General features: G+C 35.5%; 2 protein-coding genes across 3 annotated transcripts; one reads left to right on the top strand and one right to left on the bottom strand.

The window, feature by feature from the left end:
• Window positions 1-3,314: 3,314 nt before the first annotated feature.
• Window positions 3,315-4,781, bottom strand: LOC128864264 (cytochrome c oxidase subunit 4 isoform 1, mitochondrial). 2 transcript variants are annotated; one of them, XM_054103837.1, is made up of 3 exons: window positions 4,674-4,781; window positions 3,774-4,197; window positions 3,315-3,712 (listed from the first exon to the last, which is right to left on the bottom strand). In XM_054103837.1, the coding sequence occupies exons 2-3, from the start codon at window positions 4,183-4,185 to the stop codon at window positions 3,579-3,581; spliced, it is 546 nt and encodes a 181-aa protein (XP_053959812.1). In that variant the 5' UTR covers window positions 4,186-4,197; window positions 4,674-4,781; the 3' UTR covers window positions 3,315-3,578. The 2 variants fall into 2 exon arrangements, with proteins under 2 accessions (XP_053959812.1, XP_053959811.1); XM_054103836.1 differs by having other exon boundaries at window positions 4,655-4,761.
• Window positions 4,782-7,945: 3,164 nt separating this feature from the next.
• On the top strand, window positions 7,946-9,967 carry LOC128863209 (uncharacterized). Its single transcript, XM_054102247.1, has one exon. It carries the CDS (start codon window positions 9,132-9,134, stop codon window positions 9,453-9,455), a length of 324 nt encoding a protein of 107 aa, XP_053958222.1. The 5' UTR covers window positions 7,946-9,131; the 3' UTR covers window positions 9,456-9,967.
• Window positions 9,968-14,248: the final 4,281 nt, after the last annotated feature.

The following is a 14,248-nucleotide window of genomic DNA, read 5'->3' as shown; positions in this document are numbered from 1 at the left end:
TTTATAATATAAAAGATTGTGAAATTTAATTTCCCCCCACTTCGAATGCTGTGCGATGCACACAGCTTCGTTAGCAAGTAAACTCTTAGCGATGAGTTGTGTTTATTGGCGCATTTATTTGGGTTTTGTGCCATTTATTAAGAAAAACAATTTTTCTTTTAAGCTTAAAGAATCTACATTTACGAAGTTGGTAAAATGTAGTGGTAAAGTAAAAGAGGAAACAAAAAATGAAAAAAAACTGCGCTGGAATGATTGTAAGCATGCAGAATCAAAATTCAAACAAAGCCAACAATAATAAAGAAAATATTAATTTAATGGTAACTGCTGTGTTTTCATTGATAAATGCTATCCATATGCCTGACGATTTTGTTGTCCAGCTTGAAGTCCTCCAAAATTTCGCCTAGTTGAAACATATTGAAAGCGACACTTATTATAACCAGTGTAACCCACTACAGTCAGTTCCCACGACAGTCAATTCATCGTTGCAGGAAAGACACCCACTTCTCATATCCGGCCAAGGGCTTCTTACGTCCGTGGGGCTTACAATACAGCTGAAGCTCTTCGTCTGCAATTTGTGGTAGTTGTAGTCCGATAACGAAAGTCGGTGGTCGGGTGGTTAGGAAGGTGGTAAGAGACTCCCGATGAATGTCGTTTAATACCTGTCTGTTAACAGTTTGGTCCAGTAGTTCGATTTTGGATCTCATGAGTCCAGCATATCCCAGCAGGAATTGCTTATCGAGCATCTTACTTACCCAGTTTCATTGTAGTCTCGTTGTGAAGATGTTGCAGTGGAGACATCAAGCGGCATCCCGTAGCTGTTCTGGTACCGGTGTTCTGACAGGTCTGAAGATTAGTCCACTGTGAATCACTTTTACCAAGGGAGCGGGCGAGCGCAGTTTAATTCAGAACCGACAGGTCAATTGCTTTAAATATCGCCAGCATAGAGGGGTCTCTTAGAAGATATCGCTTAACTTTCTCTGGAATTTTCATGTTAATTTGATTATTATTATTATTAAATAACCAGAAAGAATAAAAACGCATATTTGAACGCAAAGCTTCTATTCAAAATTAAATATAAATTTCTGCTGCTGACAATCAGCTGTTTCGAATCGAATTTCGAATCTCACTGAAGTCGCATGAATTGTATCACACCACAAACTAATTCGTGCGATTTGCAATTCCGGTTAGGGACAGAGAAAATTTGATTTTTATCTCTCAGTTCAATTTTAGCTTTGAAGTTTGTTTTTTGAATGAAATATCCGAATATCATGCAGTTATGAAGTTCTAAAAAAAAATTATTAAAGTATTAACCCTCCGTTGGGCACCCGGGTCTGGCCAGACTGGGTTGATCGATTTTGGGCGTGAATTTATTGTAACATATTTCTGTTATAGTTAACGCCTTGAGTTTCCAGGTTGATTTCCAAAAATTTGATTTTCACTTTCAAAAAGGATCCTCGAACAGGACGGCCAGACCAGAAAAGGCCAGAATTCGGCTCCCAACCGAAGGTTCTAGAAAAGGTGTCCAACGGAGAGTTAAAGAAAACTGCAACTCTATTTCTAACTTTGCAGCGGTGTACTCTAGGTTTTAAACGTGGACTTTAGAAAAGAGCGAGTCCAGAAATCGTTGAGCAAGAATTGTTCATAACACAGCCATCTCAGTTGGAAGAGTACTCCATAATTTACACGAAGAATTACTTATGAAAAAGCTGATTTGCAATTTTAGCCAAACTTTACCACATTCATAAAACTGAAAATATATATATTTAATATAATTTTGCTAATTGTGTCCAAAAGCATGTGGTAAGCCGCTTAGGGATTTTGTTTTGAAATTTGTTTTTGTTGATTTGATTTTTTTTTTGTATTTGGAAATAACTTCCTTAATAGTTTGTTTATGTTCAAAGTATATAAAGGGATAAAGGGGGGAAAATATAAAGGGATACGTTTCCACGACAGTCGGTTCTACGTTACCGAAACGACCCGGATATATATCCGGCCAAGGACTGTCACTCCAGCAACATCCGTATCTAAGTATGGGGAATGTTTATGCTGCTACAACAACAACAACAGCTTAGGGATTCTCTTACATTTGGCACTTTTTTGCACAAATCAGCTACGATTTCCGAATGCTATCCTAAAATATCAGAAATTCCTGCTTCCATCTGTTTATATAATATTGCAACATTATTTCTGCTGGGTACAGCTCAACGGTAGTCGATTTCACCTTGCATATATTTCGGCGTTAGATATTTCTCCACCGCACAGGGAGTCTCATATGGCTCAATAATAAATCCGACGAAACACATTTGGCGGCCAGAGAACCAGCTCAGTCTTTCATATAAAAAGTAAATGCGTAACTTCACAGTATAATTTTTTAAGCTGTGTCGAACAAATGTGGAAAATTCCTGTATTCCGCATTTTAAAAAGTTTATTTAGTTTTGGGAACATAAATACGGGATATTCTGTTGTTAATATACGTCAGTCGTGTCTTCATCAAACTAATTTTGAAATATCAGTGGATATGTATATATTGTACAAAGGTTGAAGGGGAACAATGGCATTGGCTTTGTATTATTATGCCAAATAGCTATACTTTCAATATCAGGAGAACCTGCACCTTCATTCTCCAGGCTAGAATTTTACTCATTGATTTCATCGAGTTTACCATCAACAACCCTGTCATATCAGAACTTGAGTAGCTTTAGAATTCTTCTTCATTCTGAATCTTCTAACTATTCATCCATTCATTTGGCAGGCTTTTATTCGCTATATATTATTTATAAAGCACTTTATAAAACAGCAACAAAAACCGTTTCCATATCTTACGAAACTGTTCGCACTAAGAAAAACAATTAATTTTACGAAGATAGGAAATCCATGCACTTTACCACAAGGACTCCCGCTGTTCATTTTATTGAAGCCGAAAATATAATTTGTATGTTAACTTTTAATGGTAATTCTTCCAACAGGAACGCGTTTGTTTGTGGTAGTACTTTATCTCTTTACCATTTATCGCAATTAGCGGTAATTCTCGCATTAGTTTATTCAGTGACAAACCGATGGCACGAGTTCCCGCAATTCAACCGATTGTGTTTTTATGAAAGAATTGCCCGAGTTTGGCACGCAAGAATGTAGGTTTGTGTGTTGGTGCACATGCACCAATTTGCCACAGTCGAGGCTTTGCGAAACTATTATATAGCAATTCATTCAAATTTCCAGTTGCCTTACTTTATATCAATGTGTACTAGTTCGCAACTAAAAACACTTCCCCTGTTTCATAGTTCATAAGTATGTATGTATTCAAATAATACTCGCTCTTTAATAATTGTGTCGTCACATTTTAAGTTTAGAATTTTACTAAAACTCCAATTTAACAGTTATTTTCTTCACAGATTTTTAATGTTTACGCTATTATTTTAAATGTACTGCATTCAACTATAAAGCTTAAATGATTATTTTTACAATAATTTTTCCTGCATTATTGGGTTTACTTTGATGTTGTATTTTGTAGAGTGTAATTGCTTTAGACTTATTAAGTAGGTGCAGAAGCAGCACGAAACAGAGAAAAAATCGCATTTGATTTATTTCCATTTGTTGTTTTCGTAATCCCATTTGGAGGTCAGACCAGTGACTGGATTGACTTCCAAGTCAATCATGCGCTTCAATTGTGCCTTTTTATGCTCATCATCGAAGGTAATTGGCAGCTCATCATAAACTAAAATAAAATCTTGCGGTAAGTGTATACTTCATATAAATTTTCTTTCTTTTATATTTACCGAACAAGTTCATGAAAATTGCGATCCAAATGGCCAAGCCGGTGAAAATGAGACCAACACCTAAGTGCTTTTTCCATTCTCCAGTTGGTGCTTTGATTTCTGCGAAGGTTTGACAGAAGCTAGCACGATAGAGAGCCTTAATTTCTTCATGGCTCAATTTCTTCCAATCTTGCTTCTCCTTTTCACGCAGTGCCTTAGTTTCGTTGGTTGGCTCACGGAAGCGAATAGCAGGCATTGGAAAATCAGTACGATCGGCATAGGAAGCGGTACCGTTCCAGCCGTATCCGACAATTTCCCGGTTACCAATTTTATCCAATGTGTGAATGGAGGCAACGCTGCCACTTTGCATATTTTTGATCAACTGCTGGAACAGCTGACGCTGCATGGTTAGGCTCATACCACGGAGTGCCATTTTCTATGCTGCCTAGAAGTAAAAACAAAAATTAATTGGTTTCGAAATAAGGAACGTTTTTATTTTAAAACTAAGTTAAAAATGGGGTAGGGAGGTTGCGGCTGAAAAATCACAAAAGCGATTTTATGATTGCGCAGAGGTTATGTAACTTTTGGCTGTTGAGTGCCACCTCAATTATTTTCAAACACAATGAATAGAAAATATTCGAAGGATGGGAAAACTTGTTTTTTGCTATCGGCACAATGTTTGAATAAATCAAATTTCATACAATATTGCTTTTAATATTAATAACTGAAACCCATATTAGCATGACGGCATCGAAGATTACACAACCAAAAGTCATAAAAATTTTGCTTCAATCCGCAAACGTTAGCAAGTGGACCGCTGGACAAGTGGAATAGTTAATTTTTATAAAATACAGCTTTAAGAAGATTTGTTTTTTATTGTCAATAAATTAATATTAATTAACCTTTTAAAAATAAACCCACTTTTTTCACTCGATGTGATTGTGAAGAAAGATTCGCGGAATATGCCAACTTTTATGTAGCGAGTGTCAATGGTGTACTCGTCGAATCTGACCTCAATATAACGAATAACCAACAAAAAATCAATAAACACATGCTTCAGGGTTGCATTAACTTACTCTACTGGCGATTGCGTTTGGTATTCTTTTTTACGTTTCATCTGCTCGGAACGACTCTGGAACATTTTGTTTTACATCAATTAGATTAAACCACCTACCCAAAAATAAAAAAGAAATAATATAAATAACAGTTATTCATTCGTTTTACAGTTTTTCCTATACATACATAACTAAGTGAACGCTTTTTAGAGCAAAGTGATTGGAGATATGTTCCACACATAATGGAATTACAACACAACTTTTGCCAAACTTGGTCTGAAAAATAAATAAAAATAGAAAAATAAAAACAAAAATGTCTCACAAAATAATAAATAACTATATAAATAATCATTAAAATATAGTTTAGCAAAAAATATTTCCTGGTATTTTTTTTTTTTTAGATTAGAAAGAGTTTCCTCTATAGTCTGTCGAGCCGGATTTTTGATATTTTTAATAAAAAATTTTATAAGCATAATAAAAGAGTGACATTTATGACGTAAAACACATACTTTTTTTAAAATGCCGTAAATTGAAAAACTTTTTGAAATTCAAAAATCAGGCATCACAGACTATAATTGCAACTTTATTTTTGAAGAATTTTTTTACTTTTTACAGATCCACCAACATTTCAAAGAGAAATGATGCAGACCGTGGAACAACTTTTTTTCATTGTACTTTGGGTTACGTGATTTTTTATATACTAATTTTTGTAAAGAAAAATTAAAATAAATGTTTTTATTAAGGTTAAGTACTAATAAACAATGTAGAAAATTTTTTACATTTATTTCTATTGTTATCTCTTCTAAAAACAGTTTTTCTTTTAACGTATTTTTGATGCTACTGGACGTATGTTACCCCTTAAAACTTTGTGCAATTTTAGAAAAAAAAAATCAACATATTTTCGCCAAAATTTCACATTTTATAAATAGAATATAAAAAAATTGGAAATTCAGTTTTATAGCCAAAACTTCAAGTTAATGATTCACAAAAATAAGTTTATTAATAGTAAAATAAAATCTTTGGATGTATGTCGCGTTACATTTTAGAGGACGGACGGACCCACACCTGTGTTCAAATAATTGACTCGAAAGCTCTAAACTTTGTACGGAATTCACAAAAATTTTAAAAATAGAAAAAATACATACAAAATGCAAAATAGCACAACAACAAAGTGTAATTTTCAGGTAGCTCAAAATTCTCGTTGATATTTCACATTTTTTCCTCCAGAGGGCATTTTCATTCAACAACAAATACAGTTTATATGGTAGAAATTGTCAAAAACCAACACAATTTTTAAGCAACTCCAAACTTACATTTTTTATATTTAAATTGAATGGAATATACAACCGCATATCTTGAAGTTTTCCAGAGTTTTTATGAATATGTTTTTTAGCGCTTAAGTTACATAAGCGGGCTCCTCTTCCTAATTTCGCCATGTTGTTTTATATGATTTTAAAGTTTACTCGTAAAAGAACCAACTTTTAATGGGTTGTGCGGTGTGGCCCGCTAAACTACATAGAATTTATCCTGCTGAAACTAAAAACCTCCCAAGACCAAATCCCCTACTTCTGCTACAAAAAGGTGGTAATCATTACTTCAAAATTTACATTCTCTGCGGACCTGATGCGGCATAAGTAGTCAGTAAGGATTATACATTGGCCGAAAGTATATGGCCTAAGGCCTAACTGAGAAGCGACCAGAAAAATGTGTCCGCTTCTGTGAGGAGTTTACGATAAAAGTAAGAAAAAGTTAATAATAATTTTTCACAGAATATTAAATTAAACAAATTAAATAGAATTTTAAATAATATAGAGAAATACGAGATATGTTAAAAACCAATTTTGTTATGCAAGGTTTCAAATAGAGTTAAAAATGTCAGAGATTTTAGCTGGGCAAGTTTTTCCTTTAATTCCAATATCTTGGGGGTGCATTTGAGGTCGCTAGGATATAAATAAAATGTTTTCAGTTTTATTTTAGCCTTTGGCTTACAAGCTTCTTTATACTTCTCATTTTTTAGTTCAGCTTCACAAAAGTTGACCAGCGATTCCTGAGAAACAATTGATATTTTCGACTTGCATATGGATCTCAAATAGATTAATAACGTTGGTTAACTGCTGATAGGGGAAGCTATATCCTCTGCGCCCCATCCGTTTCGCTATTAGGGAGACAGCTTTCCTGAAACAATTTTTCACCGCCGGTGGGCTCCCTTGCTCGTAGGTGCATGTAATAAACAACACCTAACAAGTCGTGTCAACAATTCGTGAAATGATGCCGCATTTATAGTCAGCTTTCGTGTATGATTGACGTCATCTATTTAATTTATATGAAATGCTTTCTAGTGAAGAGCCTAAATTTATGTTAGTTTTCAATAACATTTAATGAAGTGATTTTATGAATGAAACTAAGTAACAGTATTGTAAATTGCCCGCTTATGGGGAAACTGAAATGCCTTCGGTGGGGGGAAAAAGTGTTTGCATCCTGTTATGGGATGGCTCTCCGCTCTAGGCCGCTGAATTTGTCTGAAAAGTGTTCGCTTGAGATGTGTTCGCTTATGAGATGTGCCCACTTGAGAGAAGGTGACTGCTAGGCGAGAGTGAACTGTATATGTACAATATTTATATATTTTTTTCTTGATTTCTTAACTTTAAAGTTAAAAACATGTGTTTGTTTTTTCTTCTAAATCAGTCCCATAGCACTAGAATTGTAAACATTTTTAGCAGATATCAGCGCAATCATCACAGAAGCTCAAAGGATAAAATTCAAGTAACTCAGATTGGAACTTGACCGCGCTGAGCTTTCTTATTTAACTTACTTTTCATGCATACATACATATTCTTTATTATTAGTATTTTTCGCGCTCTTTGAATGTGAATATTGTCTGCACAGACTGGAGTATTTTCTTACACAGCGTAGCCGATAATAAATTGATTCCTGTATTTTAAAATGACTAGGCGCTAATCTAGTACGAATTGAGCCGCGTTGAAATTCAGAAGGTTGTTTACAAAACAAATAAAATATATAATATAGCATTTAAACAAATAAAATTGCCTAAGTACTTAGATAGGCGCACAATGTTTAGCAGGAATATATTGTTGCTGCTCAGCTATTTGCTTGTGCTCACATAGGTTAGTGTGTGACAAATTATCGCCAGTTTACTTAAAAAATCAACGAATACATTGTTGCAATTTCGTCTTACATATGGACATATAAACGTATACATAGCTCATTAACGCCTTATCACAACCGAATGAAGTTCGCAGCACTTCCGACGATTCTAAAGATCAGCAGGGTCTAACTACTAAATTGATGAAATGTGCAGTTCTCCACGGCGAACACGGGGTTAAGGGGTTATACGCAGTTATGAAGCAAATAAAAGACGGGTTGTCAAGGATTTATCCTGAAGAAACTTCAGAATATTTTAATTTGAAAATTTTGGCGGTTATAAAAGCATCCTTCAAGAACGTAACAAAATTTTTTATTTATGAAAATGTTGATTATAGAGCGCGCTGCAGGCGATTTCTGGAACCTCCTTTAAAAAAAAGACGATTTACGGTGTACATCGCAACTCAGGATTGGATTATCTGAAATCAAAAAACCAAACAAATTTTGTTAATATATTAGATTATCTAGTAATTAATCGTTCGGCTAATCAAAATAGTGAATTTTCACAAAATGGCAGCTTTTAAAAGAAATAATTTCGATTTTTACGTTAAAATTTTATATCGTTTTATAAAATGGAAAATAAGTATCAGATTTACAAAAGGAACGATTAATTACTAGAAAATGTATCTTTAAAGATTGAGTTAAAACGGTTGACCGATCAAACAAGCCGTTTTCGAGATATCGTGTACACCGACTTGAAAAATGCCGTTTTGAAAAAAAACACGTTTAAAGTTTCAATACCTACCTTAAAACGTGCCGAGGCATCTCTACATATTTAGGTATAACTCCGAAAGTATTGCTTAGATCTACTTCAAATTTCGTGCGTATACTTTTGAATATATGTACATTACAAAAATGCAATAAAAAAATCGATTTTTTTGAAAGTCATAACTGCGTATAACCCCTTAAACAAATTATAACTAATGCAAAGAGCAATGACAATAGTAATAACAACAACTATGATAAACGGAGCGAACGTGATAAATTACTTTTCTATTCGCTCAACCAATTAACATTGCTCTGAAATCTTACCGTTCAACATGGCACTCAACTTTTTCGAAACGTTCTTAAAGATTTTGAAAGCATATCTACGCGATTTTTCGGTTTATGTCGAACGTTTGAAAAAACTAAACGAACGTGAAAAGGTGTGTGAACTGCACGTATGGCCGTACTATTCACAGACCTTGTGGAGCGTCCAAATACAGCCGCATCAGAGGACGGTACAATTGAGGATATGTATTTGGAGATGACGTTAGAGCAGAATGGCTTGAGTGATTTAGTAGAGGATATCTCAGAACATTTTCTCGCCTTCACCGATAAGTTGGACGCTCGAATAAAGAGTTATTTGGAGAAGTTGACGGCGGAGGAGCTGTTGAGCGAATGCCAAATGATTGAGTGGTTTCAAATATTTAGTGCCGAAACGAACTCGAAGAAGAAAATGAAAATATTCTCTATGTTTTTTAACTTATACTATAGTAATTCTTAATGCTTGTTTAAATTTTTGTTAACAATTACCGGTTTTCCTAATGGTCAGTATGGCCTGCCGCCTAATTTAATATAACAGTGCAATATTTCTAACATTTATGAAAATGTGTGTGTGTGTGTTGAGTATAGAATTTCGTTTGTTAGATATGCTTAATAAAAAAAAAAATCGAATCTTATGTAAAAACTTGTGAGAATTGATTAAATGATAGCAAAAATATTAATAAACGCAAAATGTAATTAAAAAACCCGCATAAGATATGTATGTAATAAGCTGTAGTAAAATGAATGTACGACATCTGTGATGCTAATTCTCCTGCTGTTTGCCGCGAAAGAGTGCATTCACATCTATTTATCGTATTTATTAGAATAACAATGTTGACTATTGACTATTGTCTAGCACACTGCTGAGAAGGTATAACGTGAAATAATACAAGTAAAATGACGAAGAATAAATGAATATTTATGTAATATGTAATTATAATTTACGAGTATAGCTTTTAATTCTAAATGCCTACATGCATATTCGAAATATCTATATGTAAGTTTACACGCGCTACATTTATTTTCTCTTTTTCCTTTTCTTTTGCTTTACTTAATTGTAATTTAATAAGACAAACAAGTTGTAGACATTAGGTAAGCAATTTATTTCTTAAGCGTGCCGGAAATGCAAGTAACAGAATACTGACCTGCAGGCACTAATTGGGCAATTCTTTCCAAAGAATTAAAAATGCAATACTTGCATTAATATTGTAAAACTTAGTATAATTAATTGAATTGTAAAAATAAATTTTCAGTCTAAAACTGGAGTCCAATAAAGCGGTGCATTAGCTCCGATCTTTTTTTAAAAACTCAATTCGACTTTCGAATTAAAAACTGGCGCCCGAGCAGGGACCAGTCGCGAAAAAGTGTAAAGTGTTTAAAAGTGTCTGTGAAAGGAAGAAATCAAAAGTTGACTTCCCAACGGCACCAACCCTACTTTCCGACTGGTCATCAGGATTTCCAGCAGACTCAGGCTCTCTTGTGTTCGTCCGGAGACCACCTCGCATAGAAGTGTTGCAGCAGGAGCCGCAGTAGGTCTAACCGACCAAAAAGGAATACATCCGTGCAGCCAGCGAGGGAAGAGTAGTTCAATGCTACTCCTACTGTAAGTTAGCGTATTTAACTAAAAACATTAAGTTAAATTAAACCTTTTTAAATTTACAAAATAATAAAATTAATAACTTGAGACATTAAATAAGAAGTGAGTTATTACATTAAGTGAAATTAAACCTTTTTAAATTTACAAAATAATAAAATTAACAACTAGAGATATTAAATAAGAAGTGAGTTATTACATTAAGTGAAATTAAACCTTTTTAAATTTACAAAATAATAAAATTAATAACTAGAGATATTAAATAAGAAGTGATCCATTGTGTATTCCAATATATTTTAACTAATTTTTCGTATAGGTACGAAAAGCGTGTTCTAATTTGAACTATAGAAAATATTTAATCGACAAAAAATAAAGCGCAATAAAAATAATTTGAAAGTTAGGAATAAGATAAAGAAATCCAATTCTGGATCAAGACAAAATCTAAATACAAGTTAATTTTGACATTTCCGTTATTTAAATTATAAGGCGTAAATAATCGTGTCCAATTGCGAAGATGAGTAATCCAAGCAATCTGATAAGACCACCGGTTCTAGGGCAAATCCCTCCGGGTGCAAATCTCCAAAACGAAGAAAATAGGGGCATAGTTAGGCAAATAACAGAAGTGGTCAATAGAATACTAGACGACAGGTTAGCAGTTAGGAACGTTATAGAGGTAGACGAACCTGTTAACATAGGACCCCAAGGAATCAGTGAACTCGACAAAATTCCTGATGTTGTGCGTTCTTTGCGAGAATTTGCAGGGGACCCAGGTGAATTCGGATCCTGGAAGAAAAGTGTCGATAGAGTTCTACAACTATACGAGCCAATGCGAGGCTCACATAAATACTTTGGTATCTTAAACACCATACGAAACAAAATTACAGGCCAAGCGGACATTGTGCTGGAGTCTTACAGCACACCCTTAAATTGGACCGCGATTTCACGTTGTCTCACAACGCATTACGGCGACAAACGAGACCTAGGTACTTTAGAGTACCAAATGGCCTCACTGACTCAGGGAAATCTAACCATACACGAATATTATCAGAAGGTTTATTCAAACCTTTCTCTGATCCTGAACAAAATTTCTTGTTTAGAAGCCGGATCAGAACCCCGGAAACTTCTTGTAGACACGTATAGAAACAAAGCGTTGGATACCTTCGTTAGAGGTCTCAATGGTGACCTTCCGAGACTCCTAGGGATAAGAGAACCAACAGACCTTCCAGAGGCTCTGCAATTATGCCTCAAATTGGAGAATCAAACCTACCGAGCAAATATCGTCAGTAGGAAACCACCTATAAATCTACGAAGGAATTTCCCCCCACAGCCCCACGCCGCACCGAAACCGTTTTACCCACACCTTGCCCATTGGAATCAACCAATGCAGAGACAAACACTCCCACCCTCCTATATCCCACCTCAACAACAAGGGCACTGGCAAAGACCCCAGAATTTTTTCCCACAACAACAAAACTTCAATTCTCAACCTCGACACCTGCCACCACCTAGACCTTTTGCACCAAAGCCTATGCCAAGACCTGAACCAATGGACATCGACCAGAGCATGCAGACGAGAAGGGTCAATTACATTAATAGGCCACCACAAAACCTAGCATTTCACGGGAAAAGGCCACCACCTCCCCAGCAAGATATGGAAAAAAGACAACGAAACTTTAACATAGAAGCGGAACAATGCAACAGTGTTGCATACCGACAAGATTTGGAATATGCAAACCAACACGACGAAATTAGACAAGACAATTACAACGTGCAAGAAACTCTCGAACAGTACGGTACAGACGACAATGCTGCAGAGGATTTTTCGGACATCCATTTTTTAGATTAGCAAACTCCTCACTTCCATATTTTGAATGTAAAACGAAGGAAGGAGGAATTTTAAAAATATTGATCGATACGGGCTCAAACAAGAATTATATGCAACCCTCTATTGTACCCAATTCACTCCCAAATGACCAACCCTTTTTTGCTAACACTATAGCTGGAAAAATAAAAATTACGCACCACACCAACGTTAGTCTATTCGGAATACCCGATCTAAAAATTAAATTTTTTTTGTTACCCTCCTTAAAGTCATTCCACGGCATCTTAGGCAATGACAGCCTCAAGCAACTTTCGGCGGTAATCCACACAAAATACAATTATATGACAATACAAGATAGAGTCAGGATTAAAATAAAACAGCAAACCATACAATCGATTAACGCAATAGACATACAGACCGACCACCTAAATGACAGACAGAAGACCACACTTAACGCAATTGCGAAGAATTTTCCCAAACTTTTTACCGAACCTGAAGAAAGACTGACATACACTACGAAAGTACAAGGAAGCATAAGGACGTCCACGGACACACCAATATACACCAAATTTTATCCGTACCCTATGTCACTGAAAGTGGAAGTAGAGAAACAAATCAAAGACTTGCTACAAAATGGTATAATAAGACCTTCAAGGTCTCCATACAATTCACCTGTATGGATAGTACCAAAAAAACCAGACACTTCAGGAGAGAAGAAATTTCGCATGGTAATTGACTATCGAAAATTGAACCTAGTAACTATATCGGACAGATATCCTATACCCGAAATAAATGGAGTACTAGCACATCTAGGAAGAAATAAATACTTCTCAGTACTCGATTTAAAGAGCGGCTTCCACCAGATTCCTCTAAAGGAATCGGATATAGAGAAGACAGCTTTTTCGGTAAATCACGGTAAATACGAATTTACCCGGCTACCTTTCGGTCTCAAGAACGCTCCTTCAATTTTTCAAAGAGCTCTTGACGACATCTTAAGGAACCATATAGGAAAGAGATGTTACGTGTACATCGACGACATCATAATATTTAGTAAAGATCAGGAAACCCACTTTAATGACATCCAACAAATCTTCGATACGTTAGAAAAAGCAAATCTAAAAGTACAACTTGACAAATGTCAATTCCTAAAAACAGAAGTGGAATTTTTAGGATTTATAATATCCGAAAAAGGCCTCAAAACAAATCCACAAAAAACCGACGCAATAGCAAAGTTTCCAATACCTAAAACTCTAAAAGAACTCCGATCCTTTTTAGGACTTTCAGGGTATTATCGCCGCTTCATCAAAGACTACGCGAAGCTCGCGAAACCCCTTACAGTCCTCTTAAGGGGGGAAGGCGGACGAGTGTCCAAAAATCAATCAAAAAAAGTCATGGTAACCTTCAACAAAGACGCCTTAGATTCCTTCGAGAAACTTAAACGATCACTCATTGGTAAAGACATAATGCTTGCATACCCCGACTACTCTAAAGAATTTGTTCTAACAACAGATGCCTCCAATTACGCAATTGGATCCGTACTATCGCAAAACGACAAGCCAATAACTTTCATCTCTAGAACTCTTTCTAAAGCCGAAGAGCATTACGCAGCAAACGAAAGAGAAATGCTAGCGATAGTGTGGGCGCTGAATTCCTTGAGAAACTACCTTTACGGTTCCGCGAAGGTTAAAATCGTTACGGATCATCAGCCACTGACTTTCGCCCTAAGCAACAGAAACCACAACAGTAAGATGAAAAGGTGGAAGGCTAGATTAGAAGAGTATGACTACGAGCTAATCTATAAACCAGGAAAAACCAATATTGTGGCCGACGCACTCTC

Source organism: Anastrepha ludens, chromosome 5 (assembly GCF_028408465.1).
Source record: "Anastrepha ludens isolate Willacy chromosome 5, idAnaLude1.1, whole genome shotgun sequence".
NCBI classification, from domain to species: Eukaryota; Metazoa; Arthropoda; class Insecta; order Diptera; family Tephritidae; genus Anastrepha; species Anastrepha ludens.
This window is presented reverse-complemented; position numbering and strand designations above follow the sequence as displayed.